The 21,815-nt window shown below is 29.5% G+C and overlaps 3 protein-coding genes and 2 pseudogenes across 20 annotated transcripts; 2 read left to right on the top strand and 3 right to left on the bottom strand.

Annotated features, from left to right (window-relative positions):
- Window positions 1–1,957: 1,957 nt before the first annotated feature.
- LOC149888386 (uncharacterized) lies at window positions 1,958–4,210 on the bottom strand (annotated as a pseudogene).
- On the top strand, window positions 3,590–21,492 carry LOC149888383 (uncharacterized). Of its 16 annotated transcripts, none has more exons than XM_090088572.1 (8): window positions 3,594–4,396; window positions 5,347–5,387; window positions 5,599–5,660; window positions 5,777–5,930; window positions 6,473–6,570; window positions 6,847–6,914; window positions 7,120–7,234; window positions 7,782–8,020. In XM_090088572.1, exons 4-7 carry the CDS (start codon window positions 5,852–5,854, stop codon window positions 7,229–7,231), a joined length of 357 nt encoding a protein of 118 aa, XP_089944698.1. In that variant the 5' UTR covers window positions 3,594–4,396; window positions 5,347–5,387; window positions 5,599–5,660; window positions 5,777–5,851; the 3' UTR covers window positions 7,232–7,234; window positions 7,782–8,020. The 16 variants fall into 16 exon arrangements, 11 of the variants coding, with proteins under 11 accessions (XP_089944692.1, XP_089944691.1, XP_089944695.1 ...); XM_090088573.1 differs by having other exon boundaries at window positions 4,248–4,270; XM_090088566.1 differs by lacking the exons at window positions 5,599–5,660; window positions 7,782–8,020 and adding an exon at window positions 21,265–21,492 and having other exon boundaries at window positions 3,590–4,270.
- Window positions 10,041–17,941, bottom strand: LOC149888384 (uncharacterized; annotated as a pseudogene). Its single transcript, XR_016452848.1, has 2 exons — window positions 17,821–17,941; window positions 10,041–11,286 (listed from the first exon to the last, which is right to left on the bottom strand). The product of XR_016452848.1 is annotated as an uncharacterized LOC149888384 (transcript).
- Window positions 12,163–12,801, top strand: LOC149888385 (uncharacterized). The gene has a single exon (XM_090089074.1). The coding sequence runs from the start codon at window positions 12,163–12,165 to the stop codon at window positions 12,799–12,801; it is 639 nt and encodes a 212-aa protein (XP_089945200.1).
- LOC145183194 (zinc finger MYM-type protein 1-like) lies at window positions 13,535–17,414 on the bottom strand. 2 transcript variants are annotated; one of them, XM_090088560.1, is made up of 5 exons: window positions 16,631–17,414; window positions 15,864–16,506; window positions 14,072–15,788; window positions 13,837–13,999; window positions 13,535–13,734 (listed from the first exon to the last, which is right to left on the bottom strand). In XM_090088560.1, exons 2-4 carry the CDS (start codon window positions 16,489–16,491, stop codon window positions 13,864–13,866), a joined length of 2,481 nt encoding a protein of 826 aa, XP_089944686.1. In that variant the 5' UTR covers window positions 16,492–16,506; window positions 16,631–17,414; the 3' UTR covers window positions 13,535–13,734; window positions 13,837–13,863. The 2 variants fall into 2 exon arrangements, with proteins under 2 accessions (XP_089944686.1, XP_079914653.2); XM_080058527.2 differs by having other exon boundaries at window positions 13,896–13,999.
- Window positions 21,493–21,815: the final 323 nt, after the last annotated feature.

Below are 21,815 nucleotides of genomic sequence, written 5' to 3'. Positions count from 1 at the left end.
CCCGAAATGATTTGCAAAAAATTTGATTAACCAGTTAATCTGTTGAAGTACGCATTTTTAGAACAATTGACAAGCACGACAGCTGAATTTTGTTTTCTTTTTTTAAAAAACACAATTAAAGGTTGAAAATATTAATTTAAAGTCTTTTATTATATTATTTATCAAGACTAGGGTTAGGTCTATTGTAATTGTAAAAATTAAATACAATTACACATTACAATACAATAATATTGTATTGTAATATTACAGAAACAATAACAAAATTTTACTTTGGTATTGTATAGTTGTGATGAAAAACAAATACAATAAGTATTGTATTGTTTTTTTTCTAACAATACAATAAAAATTCGAGAACTATTGTATTGTTTTAATGAAATAAAATTACAATAGTTATTGTATTGTTTTGATGTAAACAATTACAATAACTATTGTAGTGTATTACTTTACATTAAAGTAGAAAAACTAACGTATTTTAACGTATTTATATTCATCTCTTAACGTATTTATATTCATCTCTTAACGTATTTATATTCATCAGTTTTTTGTTAATTTTTTAAAAAGTAAATGTACTATGTGCAATTTAAATAATGTATTTTTTTTTAAATTTTATTAGACTGTTTCAATGGTCGAGCGGTCTGAGGCATGTGTCCCGTTCTTAGAAAGTCTTGAGTTCGATCCCAAACAATCTATGACGTTTCACGATTTGACTATTTCTTCAACTTCATCACTTCTTCAAACTTCGTCACATTGCAAAAGCAAACCATCCTCAAAGGAAATTATGACTATTGAAACATTTTTTATTAATATTTTTTTAAATTTTCTCGATATGTATCGAAATGTATCGAAATATTTCGGGAAAAAATGGTTTCGAGATAGATTTTTATTTTTCCCGAAAATCAATCGGTACTCTCGTAACTTCAGGGACCCGATCGAAATTAATTTCCCGAAAGTTTAAAAACTTTACTCTCGTAACTCAAAAACATTTCGAGAAGAGTTCCGTTACGAGTCTCGTTTCGTAACGTATCGAAACAAAAATAGTTTGGGGACGTCCATAAATTACGTACGCAGTAAAAACAATGCTTTTGGACCCCCCCTCCCCCCTTGTACACACTTGTACGCTTTTAACCACCCCCTCCCCCTCTGCGTACGTACGCGTTATTTATTAAAAAAGTATGACTTCCCCACCCACCCACCCCAAAAAAAAAAAATTTTCAAAACATTAAATACAAAAAAGATCAACATTTTTGGTTAGAGATTTTTCTGTACTTAACTAAAAAATGGGCAGTTATTAACGAAAGGAAAGAAAAATGAATTAGAAAGGATTCGTGTTGCGAGTATTTTACATTTAGCTATTTATATTTCCAAAAATGGTGACTTAAATAAATTGAAAATGTTATGGAAAACAGGCATGAACTCTGCTTCTAATCTTTCATTAGTAATCTTCTCACTGACTTCTTCACTTTCACTTAAATCACTCTCCATATCAATCTTTATCTTTTGTTTTTTATGTGCTTTCTTGTGCCGTTTCATTGCTGCCTCGCTCGGCCAGTATTTATTGCATATGTCGCAAATTCCGTTTTCTCCCAAACTTGGGATAAAACGTCAGCCGCTTTTTGAAAATTTTCTACCTCCAGTTCTTGGTTGATTGTCTTCCCAGAAGAATCAAGGTGATTGCCAAAATAATCATGGGGAAGAACTATTCCAGCCAAATCACGAGGAAGAGGTGCCATTCTTCTTTCAATGGGGTTGATGGCTGAAAGCCTAGCTGCATTCACACCATGAAGCAAGACATCTAAATCCACCAAGCGGAAGAGATCAACAGCAGTTGCTAACGTTTTAGGGAAGCGTGGTGCCTCATCTTGAGCTCCATCAGTCTCCATTAACATAATTGGTTTACGTCTAACCAACTTGGTTTCAAAAAGCTCCCTAACATCAAAAGCATGTGTAAAAGCATTCGATGTATCGTGTTTCCCACTTCTTATGCGTATGAAAGTGTCTCCACTGTAGGATACATTTCCATTATTGTTAACTTCGCATATGCCATACACCGATAGGATTAACTTGTGCTGTGGGCCAACGACAAAGTCATGATCCATAAGTTTGACCTTGTATTCCATATGCATCAACAACGGCGCTTGAAGGCTTGCAGCAGTAAGACCCAACGGTACCCTGGCTTTATCATCATTGGACATGAAAAGCACAGCTTTTGGTCCAAACAATTTGCGAACTTCAAACATGTCATCAATAAAAGATTTGGCAAACATTCTATCGTCATTTCTTTTTCGCAGTGAATTTTCTGGACGTAGTAGCTTCACAGGAACTGTGTTTACATGCTTTTTTCCTTCAGAAGTGTTTTCACGTCGTGGTAAAAGACGAAGGTACAAACCACTTCTGCTCAAGCTGAAGCCTATTTTCGTCAGCTCTTTCTGAAGATCATCCAAAGTGGAGACACTGCGAAGACATTCTGTTCTTCGACGCTCGTCTGCTGCTGATGAACTTTGCACAATTTTTATGATTGTTGATAAAAGTTCTGGTTGATCAATTTCGAGCCGTGGTCGTCCAGGATGGTTTCGCATAAACTGTTTCAAAGCACTTGATACTTCAGGGTTGTTTTGACAAACTGTTTCGATGCCCTCTTTAAGTTTTTGTCTCCGTTTTCTTTGTTGTGCCGATTCACGAATCAATCTGAAAACAAAATATTACACAAATCTTTGATTCCGTTTTAAAACCTTCTATACTGAAGGTTACCTGGATTCTGCGAACTTTGTAAATCCTCAATTAGAAATTCTTATTGACAATTTGAAAAAAAAAATTTTGAAAGTTGCTGCCTGCTTAAAAGTTTGGTTTTTATGGCCAAGACGTCTTTCTATACTTCTAAGCTCTATTCGATATATCGCTTAACATTTACCTGTCCAAGTTTGTTTTTTCTCTTCTTATGCTTTCATTCACATTGTCTAATTGTTTCCTCGTTACAGTAGACAAACCAGAATCGCGTAAGATTATCAAGGATGAAAGCTGTGATTCAAGATCTGAGATTTTCTTCTGACCTTTAACTTGCGCCGGATTTGCTCTTTCCTTCTCGTTTGATGTTAAATCTAAATTAGGAAATACCCAAAAATAAACTATTATAAATTCTTGACAGTTATAGAGATTGGATGTAGAGAAATTGGTCAAGTTGTCCAATTATGATGAATAAAACTATGCGATTGCAATATAGTTGTACAATGTAGTTTAATTACCAATTCGGTTGAATTCAATATATAGAAAATCACGAGAGAAAAAGTTTGTAAATTATCACAAAAAATGGCTTACTAAGTTCAATCCTTTCAAGCTCTGTCGTAGTTGCGTTCGGAAAACTTTGTATTTTATTTGACGAAGACGGCACTAGATGGATATATTTTTTCTTTTTGCTAGGCGGTGATAAAGCATTTCCCCAGAATGACATGATTGATCCTTTTGACTTTGTTGCTTTCACTTTCAATTCGTTTACTTTTTTTTCATACAAAGACTGATCATATTTTACTATTTTCCACAATTCCTGTGCGTGCTGATACTGCTTTTGTTTTTCAAGTGTTGAATATGCTTTCTTACCCAGCAAACATGTCAGCGTTGAATCAACGTTGAAAACCGGTCGCAGCGTAGAAAAAGCGTTACAGTGACAAAAACAACGTCTTTTCAACGTTGAATCAATGTCCGTTTTTGTATACTAAATCGCGGTAAATTGAAACGTTGAATAAGCGTTGAAATTGTAACGTAATTTAGCTTCTCAAAATAAAACGTTTATTCAACGTGGAATCACTTTACGCAAAAAAGCCACTTTAAAACGTTTCAAAATTTATGCTTTATCAACGTTAAAATTAAACCGCTTTTTAAACGTTACATTTTCAACGTTGAAAAAGCGTTTAAATTTCAACGTATATTATCTTCTCAAAAAATCGCGTTTATTCAACGTTGAATAAATGTACGCAAATAATCACAGTAAAAACGTCGCAAAGTTTAAGGTTTATCAACGTTAGACATTAGCTGCTTTTTCAACGTATTAAAGTTATTTATAAAACAACGTTTATTCAACGTTACATATACCAACGTTGAAAATGTGGTAATTAAAAAACGTTGAAAAAGTGTTTTTTTGCCAACGTTAATAAAACGTTGCTTTTGCAACGTTGAGGAAGTAGCACATAGACAATTTTTGTCTCATTGATGCCGCCATTACAAAATTAATTTGCCGTAATGGAAAGGCAAGGAAAACTTAACAGAATGCATGCAGATGGTATAAAGAATATTTTAAAGATTTATTTTATAACCTATTTTTATTGCGACTAATTTAAAACTTTTAGATTTTATATCAAATTGTATATAATATACATAAATCTCAGGGTAAATTCGATTTATTCAGGTTATTTTTGTCTACATTTTTATTTTATTTTAAGTTGACCATTTTAATAAAATGCTCAACTTTTTAAAAAAAGTTATTTCTTAGTTAGAAATAGTACCTCATTTTAATAATGTTCAGATGTACAAAGTAATATCAAAACTAATAATATATAATAAGTCAGACTAAATTTAGTATGTTAATAGACTAAATTTTAGAGACATATTGTGTGTTTGTTTGTCTGTATAATATATACATGCTTTTTTTTAAATTTCACATAAATGTATACAAATATAATTTTCAGCTCAGTCAGTAGCAAACTTTGGACATTTTAAAATTAGTTGTTGGAGTAATAAATCATTAAAAAACTTTTGGTTAGAGGAGGAATTTAAGTGGGCAAATATCCTGTGGTAGAAAAGTTTTTCAAACATTTTCAAAACATGACAGCTATTTGTATATATACACGTAAATTATATATATACATTACATATATATATATATATATATATATATATATATATATATATATATATATATATATATATATATATATATATATATATATATATATACACACACACACAATGGCTGATGATTGTCGAAAGGCATGAAACTCAGAGTTCCATAAAAAGGTGTTTTTATTCGTTTTAATAAATAAATAAATATATATATATATATATATATATATATATATATATATATATATATATATATATATATATATATATATATATATTATATATATTTATATATAGGGCTACCATAGTCTTGATTTTCATCAAGACTGTCCTGATTTGAAGGGTCTGTCCTGACTGTCCTGATCAGGTGCCAAAATGTCCTGATTTTAAAAAACCATAACAAAAAAGAAAAAAATATCATTTTGACAAAAACTAAAAAATAAAGCAAAGAGAAAAATGGTGACTTGGCAACTCCAACTTCTCCATTCAATTTTTACTATTTTCTTGCAATTTTAGGCAGTGCTGGCAGAAATGGCAGTGGTAGCAGACATGATAAGGCAGTACTTTACTTTTGTTTTTGCTGGTTTGGTACTTTCCGCTTTTACGAAGTTTCTAGTTCGTGACAGAGGGTTTTTTAGTGTTAAACTTTTACTTTAACTTAAAGTAAAAAAAAATCCCAATCTCCAAGAAATAATTCTTGTAGTCATTACAAAAATGTAAAATAAAGGTGGTTTTTAATGTTGTATTTTTTGTCATTTTCACTTTTAGTGTGACGAGCTTTTGTCCTGATTTAGACTTTCTGCTTATTTTTATTTGTCCTGATTTGACAGGTTAAAAAAGACATGATGTCCTGATTTTTCCAAAATTTCATATGGTAGCCCTATATATATATATATATATATATATGTAAATAAAAAAAATGATATCTATTTATTTTAAAAATTAGATCGAAACAGAGGCAGTTGTTATATCTTGTTGGGTAAAAGATGGTTGGTTATTTTGGCCAACTGGTGTTCATGCAATGAAAGCTGCCTATAATAAGTTTCCAATTGATGATTCCTTAAACAAGCTCAGAGTTAAAAGAATTAAAGTAACTGGAGGTCATTAAATTTTACTGTATTGATTGCTATTTTAATTGTTAAATATGAATAAAAAAAACTATTATTAATGTTTTATATTAATAGTGAAGTACATCATCAAATAAAATTTTTTCTTTCTAATTTGGGAAAAGTAATATTTTGAATCTGTTTATTTTATTATTATTGCCTAGATATATATTGTAATCTGTTTACACTTATTCTACATTTTTGTTTTTACATTTATTGTTTATATTTATTTTACTAAGTAATTACTAATAGATAAAGAAGTATGTGAAGGATTTAATTTCATGACTCTGGAATGAGGAATCTGAAGAGGAATGTGAGTAATTATGTTTGTGAATAATTGTGTTTCTTTTTGGATTTGTCTTTTCTTTGTTTTTTATATGGTAAAGAATAAAAAAAAAAGAATTGTATGTATTAAAAAAAAAATGTATAAACATGCTTAATAAATTGCATTTTTTTTTTAGAATTTCAGAAAAAGGTTTTTAAACAACTTTTAGAAATTAAAAGTATGGTAAAGGATCTTCAAAATGTTTCTTTAGTTGTATGCAAAGATCTTCAAATAAATGCATTGAGTTCAATAGAACAACTTATTGAGCTAGATACTACATTAAATGACAGTGTCATTTTTTCTAAATGGGTTAGTTGCCCTGTTGCTATTGCTAGTTTGATTTTTTGAATTTTTTGAATTTTTCTTTATGTTGTCATGGTAAATTCATTTATATTATTAACTGAAAAGTTGATTAAACAATATAATTTTATTTTATTTATTATAATTTGTCATTCTATACATAATTACTTTTTGTTTTTTCAACTTTCAATGTTTTTTAATTTGTTTAAAAATGTAAGGGATTTTATAAAAGATTGCCTTTTATTATATAATTATTTAAACATTGATTAAAGATTTTTTTGAAAGCAGGTATCACAAATAGCAAAAATTGGTGGAGTTAACTTAAAAGATAATGTAAAATATGTTATTGAGCGGTAGGTAAATTTTCTACACCTTTCCAAGCCGAAATGGGAATGGTTTTTAATGGATAATTTAAAAATTGTTTGCGAAATATATTTATTATATTAAATATAGTTATACGCTTTTTTAAGCATATCATTACATGTTTCTTTCCTGTAGCATGAATGTTGTATTGTACAATATTGTAAATATTGATTCAAATAATTACTAACTTTTTAGGCTGTTAACAATTGAGTTGCGCTGTTTGTTAAACATGAAGGGGCAACCAATTCTACGAACAAAACCAAACAAAAGTTTGCTTTTTCAAAGACAAAATTGTATCGTGTTTTAGTTGGTAATATGTTTTGTTTAAACTTTTTAAGTATGCAGATTTTTACTAATAGCATTTAAGCAAGAAGTTTGAATTTTATATTTTAAAGAGTGTCTCAAAAAGATACCCAGCTGAAGCAGGGATTTATGAAGCTGTAAAATCAATTATGAAATATTCGCCAATAAATTTTTGTAGAAAGCAGAAATCAGAAGTTTAGAGTTTTTTAATGACATTTTAGGATATGATATGATTTTGTTTGTGTCTTGTGTAAAGCACTTTTTCTAAAATATACGTTTATTTATTTAATCTTTCATTGTATTATAAATTGTTTTATTGATAGTAAAAGTTTTATATATATATATATATATATATATATATATATATATATATATATATATATATATATATATATATATATATATATATATTTATATTTATATATATTTATATTTATATATATATATTTATTTTTACTTTATAAATTTATTTATAATCATATTAATTCATTAACGTTGTTTTTTTACATTTGCTATCAGACCACTAATGATAAAAGTTTTATTTTTTGGTTTAGATTCTCTATCTCAATGATATCCTGGCCTATCGATACGATATCCTGTAAATTGTATTTTTATATATTGTATAAATGTATATACAGACACTCACACTCATAAATCTTTGAAAAAATATTTATATTTTTATATATATCTATGAATTGTATATTTTAGGCTTTTTTTATATTTATCATTCTATATTACTGTTGTTTTAAAAATCGATTTTGAAAATATTGCAAGTGTAGAGTTCAACATACAATTTTGTTTTATTTGCCAATTCAATATATATATATATATATATATATATATATATATATATATATATATATATATATATATATATATATATATATATATATATAAGCGTTGATTCAACGTTATATTTCAACCTTTATTCGACGTCTTTGAGTAACGTTAAATCGACGTTTTACTATCAACGTTACAAATCCTTGCAAAATCGACTACTTTAACAACGTTAAAGCAACGCTTTTTTAGTAACGTTTTTTCAACGTTATGTTGCGACGTTTATGCAACGCTATTTTAGTAACATTTTTTCAACGTTTAGTTGCGACCTTTTTGTAACGTCTTTTAGTAACGTTTTTTCAACGTTACGCAACAACGTTTAATCAACGTGTCTTTAACAGCGTTACATATCTTTGCAAAATCGATTACTTTGTCAACGTTTCCGCAACATCTTTTGCGACCGGTTTTCAACGTTGATTCAACGCTGACATGTTTGCTGGGTATATAACTCAAGGAGTTGAAGATACTTTTTCTCGTTCCCAACAAATTCGTTCGACATCTTGGAAATAAGCATTTTTTTTTTTGTTGCAACGTATTCAGTTATTTGAATGGAAAGATAAAAGTACGTACGTACTCGCTGTCTTGAAAAAAATAAATAGAAATACAATACAAACAAGAAACATTTTGCCAACAAACAAAAAAACAACAGCATAAAAAAGTAAATGAAACTGACACATTAAAAAATAATTTAAAAAATTTGATCACTGCATCCAATTTTTTCTTCGTTAGTTCGAAGTTTGTTTGTTTGCGTAAAAACTTTGTTATTGTAATTCGATTTCTTTTTTTTTTATTATTATTTCCTTTATTTTCTTTTTTTTTCTTCCTCTCTTCTTTTTGTTTTCTATACTTCTCCTTTATCTAATGTTTTTTTCTATTTGTTCCTTTTTTATTTTTCTATGATCTATTTCCATCATATTTTTTTTTAAACCTTCATTCAAACATCTTTTTTAAAAAATATAAAATATGCCTTTATAAAAAAGCCTCCGCCATCGTGGAAGTCATTACATTTGATAGTGATATTTCATTTAAACTATTGTCATTTACATTACGGTGAGTAAACTATAAATGAGTTAAATTGATAAGATAGTGAAATAAACAGTTAAAAGAAATTTTGTGAATATCAAAATTTGTTATTGTTTTTTCCAGGGGGGGGGGGGCAACTACCCCACCTTGCCCTTGCCTGCCGGCGCCCATGGTTTTAGAACAATTTTAAAAGTTAGTTAATGTAAGTTTTTTTTCTATTGTCAATATTATATAGTAATGTTTTCTTTATTTGGTGTAACACTTATTCCATTCTGATTTAGTTTTTTTCTGTAGCATGCAATAAAACACATTTGTATTTTTAGTGCATTCATTTGTGGCATTGGGCAAGATTCTTCTTTTGGAAGACAGTGTTACATTTTTGCTGTCTGAGAAATTTACACAAGACTCGATAGAAGAATACTTTTCAAAGCAACGAAGAAGGGGAGGTTGTAACGAAAACCCTACTTTAGAAGAATTCAATCGAAATGTGTTGGGTTTGAATGTTGCAGGCGATGGATTAATCCATGTTATGAGTGGAAACACACGAGGTGGAGAAAGAGAGATGTTCAAACTGGATGTTCATGACGAGGATTTATCTCATAAAAGGTCGAAAAAATAACGCATCATTAGGAATACGTCTATTTATATGATTTGTTAATCCGTAGTGAATTGGTATTGGAAGGTTGTCCTAATTGACCGTTTGAAACTAATCATATTTCTTAAGCATTTTTTTTTTATGTTATTGTAATTTTACAACCTTTTTTTTTTTAAATGCAACTAATCCTACTCACCAATTTTCTCTAAGTACTGAATGATTATGCAAAAAAAAAAAAACACCTTTTTAACCAATCTATTTTTAAATCTTAAATTTTAATGTACCAAAAATTATTTTTTAACTGAATTTTCTCAACTAGAGAAACAACTTAAAAACATCCATGTGTGTTAACTATGTAAAGTATAAACAACAAAATACCCGTATAGACAGCAGGTGCAATAAGTAAGGGAACTAAGGTATATCTGTGTGTAAATCCCTTCCCATTGCTTAAAGGCTTATCTAAAGGTTGGTTCATGAACTTATTTTAGATGTTCAACATTTTTGTTTTTCATTGAGTATTCAATAATAAAAATACAAATCATTTTCAAAAAGTTAATTTGTTGTCGACTTTTTTTTTCTGTAAAGGGTTTTTCGTATGGATGGCTCACTTTTACTTGATATATTATTTGTCTTTCTTTTGGCTATCTGTATCCATGCATCAAAAAATGATTTTGCCCTTAAATTTATCCACTTTTTAAATATAACATCCTTTAAAATTCCTTTCAATTCCTCAACCTTAACATCTCGAGTAAGTGATGCCCAAATAGAGTCAATGAGCTGGCTCTGCTGTAACATTGTCATTATAACATTTCGTAGATCTTCACCTTGGTAAGTTGTCAATAAAGACTTGTTTAAAGTTTCACGTGCTACTCTTTCTATTCTATAAATAAATAAATAAAATTCTGTATTCACACAAAACAAACCTCCTCTGTTTATTTTTTCAGTCCATGTCTTGGTGTAATCATAAATGCTTTCAAACACCATGCCTTGGTCTGATTTTTCTCTCCATGATTCTAATAATTGTAAGATAATTTTTGCTGATTTATTATTTTGGTCTTTGTAACAATTTGCCAAAGAAAATACTATAAAACCAGAAACATATTGCAGTATCTTCTCTTCTTGAGAAGTCAATGCAAGATCTTCTGTGATTAAATATCTATTTTTCAGCTGGTTATTACAACATATAAGGTGTTTCTCATAAACTCTAGTTATTATAAAATGGTATAGGAGGTGTTTTCCTGCAAAATATGCTTCTAATCCACTTGAGACTAATATAGTATTCTAGATATCTTTTAACTTGGAGTTCAAACATAAACCATTAATCGATGAAGGTCGTTTTTCTCTACCAGAGCCAGTCAACCAACTTAATTGCAGAATTTTAATTAGATTCTGGTTCAAATTTTCACTGAACTCTGATGAATTCATATCATATCTCTGTTTCATCATGGATGAAGCAAGTTTAGCACATAAATTTCCTGGTGTTTTGGTAGAATCTGCAGCCAAATTAAATATCTTGTGTGTTGCTGCCTCAGTGACTGAAGACCATACAAAGCCTAGACATTCTTGTTTTAAGATGTTACATAAATCTGGTGAAAGAACACAACCTAAAAATATTATATATATATATATATATATATATATATATATATATATATATATATATATATATATATATATATATATATATATATATATATATATATATATATATATAGGATGATGTAATAAAATATAGTTTTAGATATATAATAGTTAAGCTGCTATATACACTTATAGCTAAAATTATGAAGAAAAAAATATTTTTAAAATATGGACATCAACCAGAGCAAAAAACACACACCTGTTGGGCGCTACTCCACTTTCTCCCCCCCCCCCTAATTTTATGATTGATTCTGATAGAGAATTTTATGCTGATTAAGAATCGTATAAAAACATGGGTCTCAAAATCAACGGAAAGTGCTCTAATCTGATGTCGAAAGTACAAAAATATACCACAAATCGCTAATATTCGCCATCTTGAAAAGTGATTTTTTTTTGTTTAAAAGTTATCCTTTCAAAGTATCAACAGCCTGGTTTTTATTTTTTATATAAAAGATTTCGAATAAAAGAACAAAGAACCGGTGCGTTAAGTTTCATAATCAGGTGTATTGACCGCATTTTTTTTCTCTTACCAGGTAATGAAATTCAATGGCATTTACTCTTATCGCGTCAATTTGCTTCAACTGGATTCTTAGTTTGTTACCTTGAGTGTCTTTTAAAACTTTTGTCAAATAAGTTGAAAAATTCTTTCATTGATTATATTTTACAATTCACTTTAAAACAAGATAAAAATTTTTTAATTATAAAAATAATTCTTTAAAACTATTGACTTTCTTTTAAAACTTCAAGTTAACCCCCCGTGAATTCATTTTCATTATGTTTGTCATATAAAAAGGAGTGCTTCAGAATAGTTTTTCTGCTTCTTCATTTATCTACATATCATGGCTCTTCGAAGACCAACAATAGACGTTTTTGACTCACTTTTTTTGACAGAAATAGGAGCAAAATTCAAATACGATATCGAAGCTACAATTCACTGGTGCAGAACTTATGGTTTACTCGCTGAAAGCATGAATTGTAGTGTATGTAACGTGCCCTGCACACAGCAAACAAAGAATGGGTCAGTTGATCAAGTTATTTGGAGATGTCCAGTCAAGCGCTGCAAAAGAACCTTTAACATTAGAAAAGGCAGCTTCTTTGAGAAATCTCACCTACAATTGTGGCAAATATTGGGCTTAACTTACGCTTGGAGTAGAAGTGCAGGTAAGAGCCGGGGATTATCAATAAGTGATTTAAGGCAAGAGTTAAATATCGGAAACGACAGCACCATTGTTGATTGGAATCAATTTTGCAGAGACATTTGCGTCTCATATTTCCTCAATAACCCTGATCCAATAGGCGGTCCAGGGTGCATTGTTGAAATAGATGAATCTGTTTTTTGTCGAAGAAAATATCAAGTTGGTAGAATAATCCCGCAGCAGTGGATATTTGGTGGGTATGAACCTGCAACGAAGAAAGGCTTTTTGATTCCTGTCCAGAACCGCGATGCTGCAACATTAATTCCTATCATACATCAATGAATACTTCCTGGCTCTATTGTCTGGAGTGACATGTGGAGAGCATATAATGATTTGCAAGCTCCAGCATATTTACATGGTACCGTTAACCACACCCTCAACTTTGTAGATCCACAGACAGGTGTAACAACAAATCACGTGGAAGCTATGTGGTGTCGAGCAAAAGCAAAATTCAAATCAATGATGGGGCCAACTAATCGCGAAATGGTAGCTGATTATTTATCCGAGTTTATGTGGATGCAGAGATTTTCCGAACACCGGTTTTTTCACTTTTGGGATCAAGTTTTAACAGCATATCCTGTTTGACATCCTGTGTGCATCAAACGTAACATACATTATAATTCATGCCTAAGGTTGTGTAAATCAAAAAACGGCTATTTTCATAGCCACACAAAATTATTAAGAACATTTTTTGCAAAGAACATTAAGAAAGCCCTTTTTTATTACTCCATGAAAGTTTGTCTTTCCAATTAATTTTTTTCTTTAATAACAAAAAAAAAAAAAATAACCGAAAAAATAATCGTAAATTCTGTTACAAAACTAAATTTCATAAGAAGGAATCGCAATTTCGCAAGAGCGACACGTTTTATAACTTTATAACTCGATCGTCTGCCTGATAGCTCTGGAAAGAACTTACGCGTCTATATTAGCCATTCCAGACGATTTTTTTATAATTCAAATAAACATATACAATGATTCTTACGTCGCGAAAATAAAAATAAAAAACGTCATAAAATATGCGAAGGAATATAGATATATATATACATAATTTCTGTATACAAATCCTTAGAATCTATTCTTCAAAAAAACATAAATAAATACTTGTTATCAGTGCCGTGGCGTGGTACATTTGGGCCCCCCCCAAATCATTTTTTTGGGCCCTATTTTTGTGGCATCACATTACAGGATATATATGCGTCACATTTTTTCTAAAGGCTAAAAACATCAAAAATAAGACATATAAGTATAGACAAACGTATATGTACGGATAATTATCAGAATAATGTTTGTTATATTATATTGGTAATACTTCAAAACCTGTAATAAATCACATATTCACAATTGTCACAGAAATGACTTGTGGCGAACTTTCATACTTGCAAATTTGTTGATTATCTCCTCATAATTTAATTTTCTTGCCACATCGTTCTCAATTGACAGCATCGCCAGAGAAGACAAGCGGTCATCAACCATTGTTGACCTATAAAAAGTGAAAAGAAATGCATAGAGCTACATCTATTATGTATAAAGTAGCAAGATTAAATATACTGACCTATGAAAAGTCTTAATCAATTTTAGCTTGCTGAAGCTACGTTCAGCACTTGCGACAGTTACTGGTGAGGTAAGGATTATGCGTAACACAATGGCAAGATTTGGATAAGTTTCTTGCAGCTCTTCTTTATAAATGTAATTAAGAAAATCATGTGCAGATTTCATGTGAGTACTTTCTTTCTCCTGTACCACTATGACAAATCGTTTTAATTCCATTTCCAGATCATCCGAATCTATATCGCCAAGCTTTGCTTGCAAATTTTTGCAATATAAAGACAAAGAATTTTCTTTACAGATTTGAATAAGATTCTCAGAACGGTATAGGAAGTCATAGAGCTCTGTGATACTACTGACTTGTTCAAAACGCTCCTTTACTGATCCCATTGACATATCAAGGAGTGGTAAAAAGAAATCAACTTTAAACTTCTGTTCTAATTGGATGGTGTGAGCTTCATCGGCACACTCGTATGAATGAATCATCTTTTTTTGTCGGGAACGCACTTCTGGAAAAATTTTTGCAATGTCCAACACTTCTGCGATTTCTGATGCTTTCATGTGTGCGTCTGAAAATCCAGTTTCACGATATTGCTGAAGAAATGCATATGTGGCCTTTATTTCACTATCCAAGACATCAAGGGAAGTTGTAGAGGACTGCAGAAGCTTACTTGATTTGTTAATTTGGTATAAAACGTCATACCAAATAACGATTGACAATATGAATGGCCATGTCATCATATATTCCATCAGCGAACATACTTCTGTAGCTGTTGCGCCATCTCTCTTCTCTAGAGCATACACTTCCAATTTTTCTAATGCCTCTAATATCTCTTTCAGGTGATAGCGAAGAGGTTTCACACAGTTTATTCTACTTTCCCATCTGGTATCGGATTGAGGCTTGACAGAAATGGGTATACATGACTTTAAAATATGCCATCGAGCAGGAGATGATGAAAAGAGTGTATACAATCTTGAAAGAACTCCGAAAAAAGTAATTGCACTGTTGGATGACTTTGCACCGTCAACAATGACTAGATTAAGTGAATGGTTTGCACACGGAACATATAGAGCTTTGGGATTCATTTGAAGAAGCCTAGCTTGAACACCCTTTGCCTTTCCTTTCATGTTAGCACCGTTATCATAGGATTGGCCTCGACAGTCAAGAATATTTAATTCCCACTTTTTTGTCTGATCTAGAAAGGCATCCAAAAGCCCTTTTCCAGTGGTATCATCTACCTTGAGATATCCAAAGAAATTTTCAGAAATGTTGATACCTGTCCCAGGAATGCAAACTACTGATCGTAGGATTATGCTCATTTGTTCTTTATGTGAAACGTCTGGCGTACAATCCAAAATAATGGAAAAATATTTCGCTTTCTTTACTTTGGAAAGGTTTTCGGCTTCAATCTCCTTGGCTAACAATTCAATCAACTCATTCTGGGTATCATTGCTCAAATAATGTTCATTAGTTTCTTTCTTCTGAATCCGACGTAAAAGTTCATCGAGCACACTATCATACTTCGCCATCAATTCAAACAACCCAAGAAAGTTTCCATTGTTCTTGGAACCAATGACCTCTTGTGAACCACGGAATCCAAGATTCCTCGCAGAAAGAAATAGAGTGATGTCTAGTAATCGTTCCAATACTGCTCTCCAAAATTTTCGCTCTTTTTGAAGCAACTTGTATTGATGCTCATCAATGGTTGTTTGATTCATTATGCCTGCAATGTTGAATTTGGTAAAATATATAAATATTTATTATATTTAATGACAAAATTTTTTTTAAAACAGTTTACCTTTTCGTAATGTCATCCACTGTTCAAAGCACCTGAGATGTGTACTTCCTGTTTCATGATCATTCAGTTTTTTGGATAAACCTTCCCATGTGTTCATCCCTTGTCGGAATGGTGAATCTGATATACCAAAAAGTTTGCAACAGAAGCAAAAAACTTTATTACTTTTCATAGAATACACAAGCCATGACCGTACAATAGTTTCTCCATTCTTCATCTGTCGTTTATAATAAGTCACTGAAAATCGTCGTCTTTCTTGATTGTGTGGAAAATCTATCTCAATTTGCTTTACACCACGTTCAACAATGTCACACCTCTGTGCATCAGAAACATTTTCTGGCCAATCAGAAGGATCATCACTGAGAAAAAGAAGTGGCAGTGTTGTGGCAGTTGGTATACACTCACAGATTGCCATATTAGAGTCTCCTTCAGCAGACAAACCAAAACAAGAAACAGAATCATTTTCTGCATTGGCTGTAACATCATTATTGGTTTCTGTTATTGCTACTGATTCACCATCAGCTTGAACTGCTGGTTTCAAAAATTGTGTAAGTTTGGGGTACTTAGTTATTACTTCCCTGGCTGCAGCTGCTTCTCTTCTCTTAGCTGCACCACTTTTCACTTTCTTCATTCCAATAATTAATACCTAAAAATAGAACAGATAGTTTATAAAATTTACTTTTAGGTCCTACTATAGTACTATACCTATTTAATTTATACAAATAAATTAAATGAAAAATAATAATGTCTCCTAAAAATAATAAACTTACCGGCTCAGCTGATTCAGCCACGCTCACTACGAATTTTGAATAATGACGATTGCGTTTCGGTTTAACCAACTACACACACATCATACAGTCAAATGAAGCAACTGACACGCAGAAATCAATATTTCAAATCGTATTTCAACTCACAATTTTTTATTACTATTCTAGAAAGTTATTAAAAAAATTAAAGAAAATACTTTTTAAAATATTATAAAATTTTAAAATGTTGTATTGCTGACGGCCCACCGGGAAATATCCCGGTGTGAAAACTCCATGTGAAATAGGAAAACTCATCTTTAAATAAACTGTTCATTATAATATAAATTTGTCAATCTAGTTTGTTTTATTTACATAATTTTTTGCATGCTATTTATGATATCATAATTTGTATTATAATTTTTATTGGTTTGTAACAATTCTATTTGTCGGTTAATATTTCTCTGTAATGTCTTCAAATTTTGATTTTATATTTATATCCAGAGTTTTAAATTGTTATTTAATCTTTTGAAAATGTAGTATGTTAACTACGAAACATGTCAAGATTAAAAAATTCCGTGTTTTTCATAAAAGTATGAGTAAAAATTTTAGAGTTAAGCTACTATATAGATACAGAAACTAAACAAGGATGTCCATTCTCATCAGTTGTTTTTTTTCACATTAAAATTGTCTTAGTAGCATTTATTTTATTTTATAGTTTGAATATAATTGATAATTATCTGTTAAAATAATAAAATGCCATAAAAAATTTTATCATTTTTTAAAAAACGGGCCCCTTATATCTCGTGGGCCCCCCCCAAATGGGGGGTTTGGGGGGCCTTTGCCACGGCACTGCTTGTTATAAAAAGAGAAAAGAAAATAAAAAGAAAATTTCGTGTTTTTTGTCAAACGTCAGATGTTTTTCGTTGAGCCGTGGAATCGCTATCTATATTAAACCAGAAAAAATTCCTTATAGTAAAAACCAGGCTGGCAATGTTTTGCGGTTAAAAACAATATCAACCGTAAAGTTAGTGAATTCAAGATGGCGAATATTAGCGATTTGTGGTATATTTTTGTACTTTCAACATCAGATTAGAGCACTTTCCGTTGATTTTGAGACCCATGTTTTTATACGATTCTTAATCAGCATAAAATTCTCTATCAGAATCAATCATAAAATTAGGGGGGGGGGGGGGAGAAAGTGGAGTAGCGCCCACCTGTTGTTGTTTGTACTGTTGTTGGACCTTGGCATACAGATGTTTTTCGAAAAAATATAATTTTCTGTTACTTTTAAAGCAGAACCTATAACAAAGAAGCGATGATGATTGAGGTGTTGGTAATACTGCAGTTAAGCGGCGTAAAATCATTTAATATTTTTGCTTTTATCGCTCTCGCTCGCAGAGGCCAAAAGTATTTAAAATAATTTTAAAAACTTAAGTATATAAATTTCAAAGTGGTTATTTTTTTAAACACGTTTTTGTTTAATATTTTTATCTTTTGTTTTTATTGTTAATATTTAACTATTTTATCATTTATATTTTTAATATTTCTTAATACATTATTAATTATGTAAAGAATTTAAATTTGTATATTTTATGATTGTACAATTTTAGATTGTTTTAGGCCATTTTCTTGTTACAATTATGGAAATAGGGTACCACAATAATTGTTCTTGCTAAAAATGTTTTTAAAAAATATGTGGCTATGAAAATAGCTTTTTTATTTATCAACTACAGAGGATACTGACGAGACACACCCCAGCAAACATGTCAGCGTTGAATCAACGTTGAAAACCGGTCGCAGCGTAGAAAAAGCGTTACAGTGACAAAAACAACGTCTTTTCAACGTTGAATCAATGTCCGTTTTTGTATACTAAATCGCGGTAAATTGAAACGTTGAATAAGCGTTGAAATTGTAACGTAATTTAGCTTCTCAAAATAAAACGTTTATTCAACGTGGAATCACTTTACGCAAAAAGCCACTTTAAAAACGTTTCAAAATTTATGCATAATCAACGTTAAAAATAAACCGCTTTTTAAACCTTACATTTTCAACGTTGAAAAAGCGTTTAAATTTCAACGTAAATTAACTTCTCAAAAAAACGCGTTTATTCAACGTTGAATAAAAGTACGCAAATAATCACAGTAAAAACGTCGCAAAGTTTAAGCTTTATCAACTTTACACATTAGCTGCTTTTTCAACGTATTTAAGCTATTTATAAAACAACGTTTATTCAACGTTACATATACCCACGTTGAAAATGTGGTAATTAAAAAACGTTGAAAAAGTGTTTTTTTGCCAACGTTAATAAAACGTTGCTTTCGCAATGTTGAGGAAGTAGCACATTGACAATTTTTGTCTCATCGATGTAGCCATTACAAAAATAATTTGCCGTAGTGGAAAGGCAAGGAAAACTTAATAGAATGCATGCAGATGGTATAAAAAATATTTTAAAGTTATATTTTATAACCTATTTTTAATGCGACTAATTTAAAACTTTTAGATTTAATATCAAAGTGTATATAATAATCATAAATCTCAGGGTAAATTCTATTTATTCAGGTTATTTTTGTCTATATTTTTATTTTATTTTAAGTTGACTATTTTAATAAAATGCTCAACTTTTTTAAAAAAGTTATTTCTTAGTTATAAATAGTACTTTATTTTAACAATGTTCAGATGTACAAAGTAATATCAAAGCTTATAAAATATAATAAGTCAGACTAAATTTAGTCTGTTAACAGACTAAACTTTAAAGACACATTGTGTGCTTGTATGTCTGTATTATATATTCATGCTTTTTTTAAAGTTTCACATAAATGTATATAAATATCTATACAAAATGAATTTCAGCTCAGTCAGTAGCAAACTTTGGACATTTTTAAATTAGTTGTTGGAGTAGTAAACCATTAAAAGACTTTTGGTTGGAGGAGGTATTTTAGTGGCAAACATCCTGTGGTAGAAAAGTTTTTCAACTTCTACCTCAAATATTTTCAAAACATGACAGCTATTTGTATATATACACATAAATTATATATATATATATATATACATATATATATATATATATATATATATATATATATATATATATATATATATATATATATATATATATAAAAGATATCCATTTAGATAATCTATTATAATGGCTTCACAATCTTGGGCTTAAGTTGTTTATTTTGAAAATAAGATTGAAACAGAGGCAGTTGTTCCATCTTGTTGGGTAAAAGATGGTTGGTTATTTTTACTGTATTCATTGCTATATTAATTGTTAAATATGAATAAAAAAAACTATTATTAATGTTTTATATTAATAGTGAAGTGCAATATCAAATAAACTTTTTTCTTTCTAATTTGGGATAAGTAATATTTTGAATCTGTTTATTTTATTATTATTGCCTAGATATATATTGTAATCTGTTTACACTTATTCTACATTTTAGTTTTTACATTTATGGTTTATATTTATTTTACTAAATAATTATTAATAGATAAAGAAGCATGTGAAGGATTTAATTTCATGACTCTGGAATGAGGAATCTAAAGAAGAATGTGAGTAATTATGTTTGTGAATAATTGTGTTTCTTTTTGGATTTGTCTTTTCTTTGTTTTTTATATGGTAAAGAATAAAAAAAAAAGAGTTGTATGTATTTAAAAAAAAAACGTACATACGTGCTTAATAAATTGCATTTTTTTTTTTTAGAATTTCAGAAAAAGGTTTTTAAACAACTTTTAGAAATTGAAAATATGGTAAAGGATCTTCAAAATGTTTCTTCAGATATATGCGAAGATCTGCAAATAAGTGCATTGAGTTCAATAGAACAACTTATTGAGCTAGATACTACATTAAATGACAGTGTCATTTTTTCTAAATGGGTAAGTTGCAAAATATATTTATTATATTAAATATAATTATACGCTTTTTTAAGCATATCATTATATGCTTTCTTTCCTGTAGCATGAATGTTGCATTGTACAATATTGTAAATATTGATTCAAATAATTACTAACTTTTTAGACTGTTAACGATTGAGTTGCGCTGTTTGTTAAACATGAAGGGACAAATCAATTCCACAAACAAAGCCAAACAAAAGTTTGCTTTTTCAAAGACAAAATTGTATGTTTACTAATAGCATTTAAGTTTGAATTTTATATTTTAAAGAGTGTCTCAAAAAGATACCCAGCTGAAGCAGGGATTTATGAAGCTGTAAAATCAATTCTGAAATATTTGCCAATAAATTTTTCTAGAAAGCAGTAATCGGAAGTTTAGAGTTTTTTAATGACATTTTAGGATATGTGATATGATTTTGTTTGTGTCTTGTGTAAAGCGCTTTTTCTTAAATATACGTTTATTTGTTTAATCTTTCATTGTATTATAAATTGTTTTATTCAAGCTTTTCAAATTTAAGCAACTACAGTCAGCTAATTAGATTGCTTCAGAGAAACTGATGATAGTAAAAGTTTATATATATATATATATATATATATATATATATATATATATATATATATATATATATATATATATATATATATATATATTATATATATTTGTTTTTACTTTATAAATTTATTAATAATCATACTAATTCATTATAATTTTTTTTTTACATTTGCTCTCAGACCACTAATGATAAAAGTTTTATTTTTTGGTTTAGATTCTGTATCTCAATGATATCCTGGCCTATCGATACGATGTCCTGTAAAATGTATTTTTATATATTGTATAAATATATACAGACACTCACACATATAAATCTTTAAAAAAGTATTTATATTTTTATATATATCTATGAATTGTATATTTTAGGCTTTTTTTATATTTATCATTCTATATTACTGTTGTATTAAAAATCGATTTTGGAAATATTGCAAGTGTAGAGTTCAACAAACAATTTTGTTTTATTTGCCAATTCAAGATATATATATTTATTTGCCATTTCAAGATATATATATATATATATATATATATATATATATATATATATATATATATATATATATATATATATATATATATATATATATATATATATATATATATAAGCGTTGATTCAACGTTATATTTCAACCTTTATTCGACGTCTTTGAGTAACGTTAAATCGACGTTTTACTATCAACGTTACAAATCCTTGCAAAATCGACTGCTTTAACAATGTTTAAGCAACGCTTTTTTAGTAACGTTTTTTCAACGTTATGTTGCGACGTT

This window comes from Hydra viridissima, unplaced genomic scaffold, assembly GCF_058129835.1.
Source record: "Hydra viridissima isolate aposymbiotic clone 2 unplaced genomic scaffold, HvirCarnegie_v1 scaffold_5, whole genome shotgun sequence".
Classification (NCBI taxonomy): Eukaryota; Metazoa; Cnidaria; class Hydrozoa; order Anthoathecata; family Hydridae; genus Hydra; species Hydra viridissima.
This window is presented reverse-complemented; position numbering and strand designations above follow the sequence as displayed.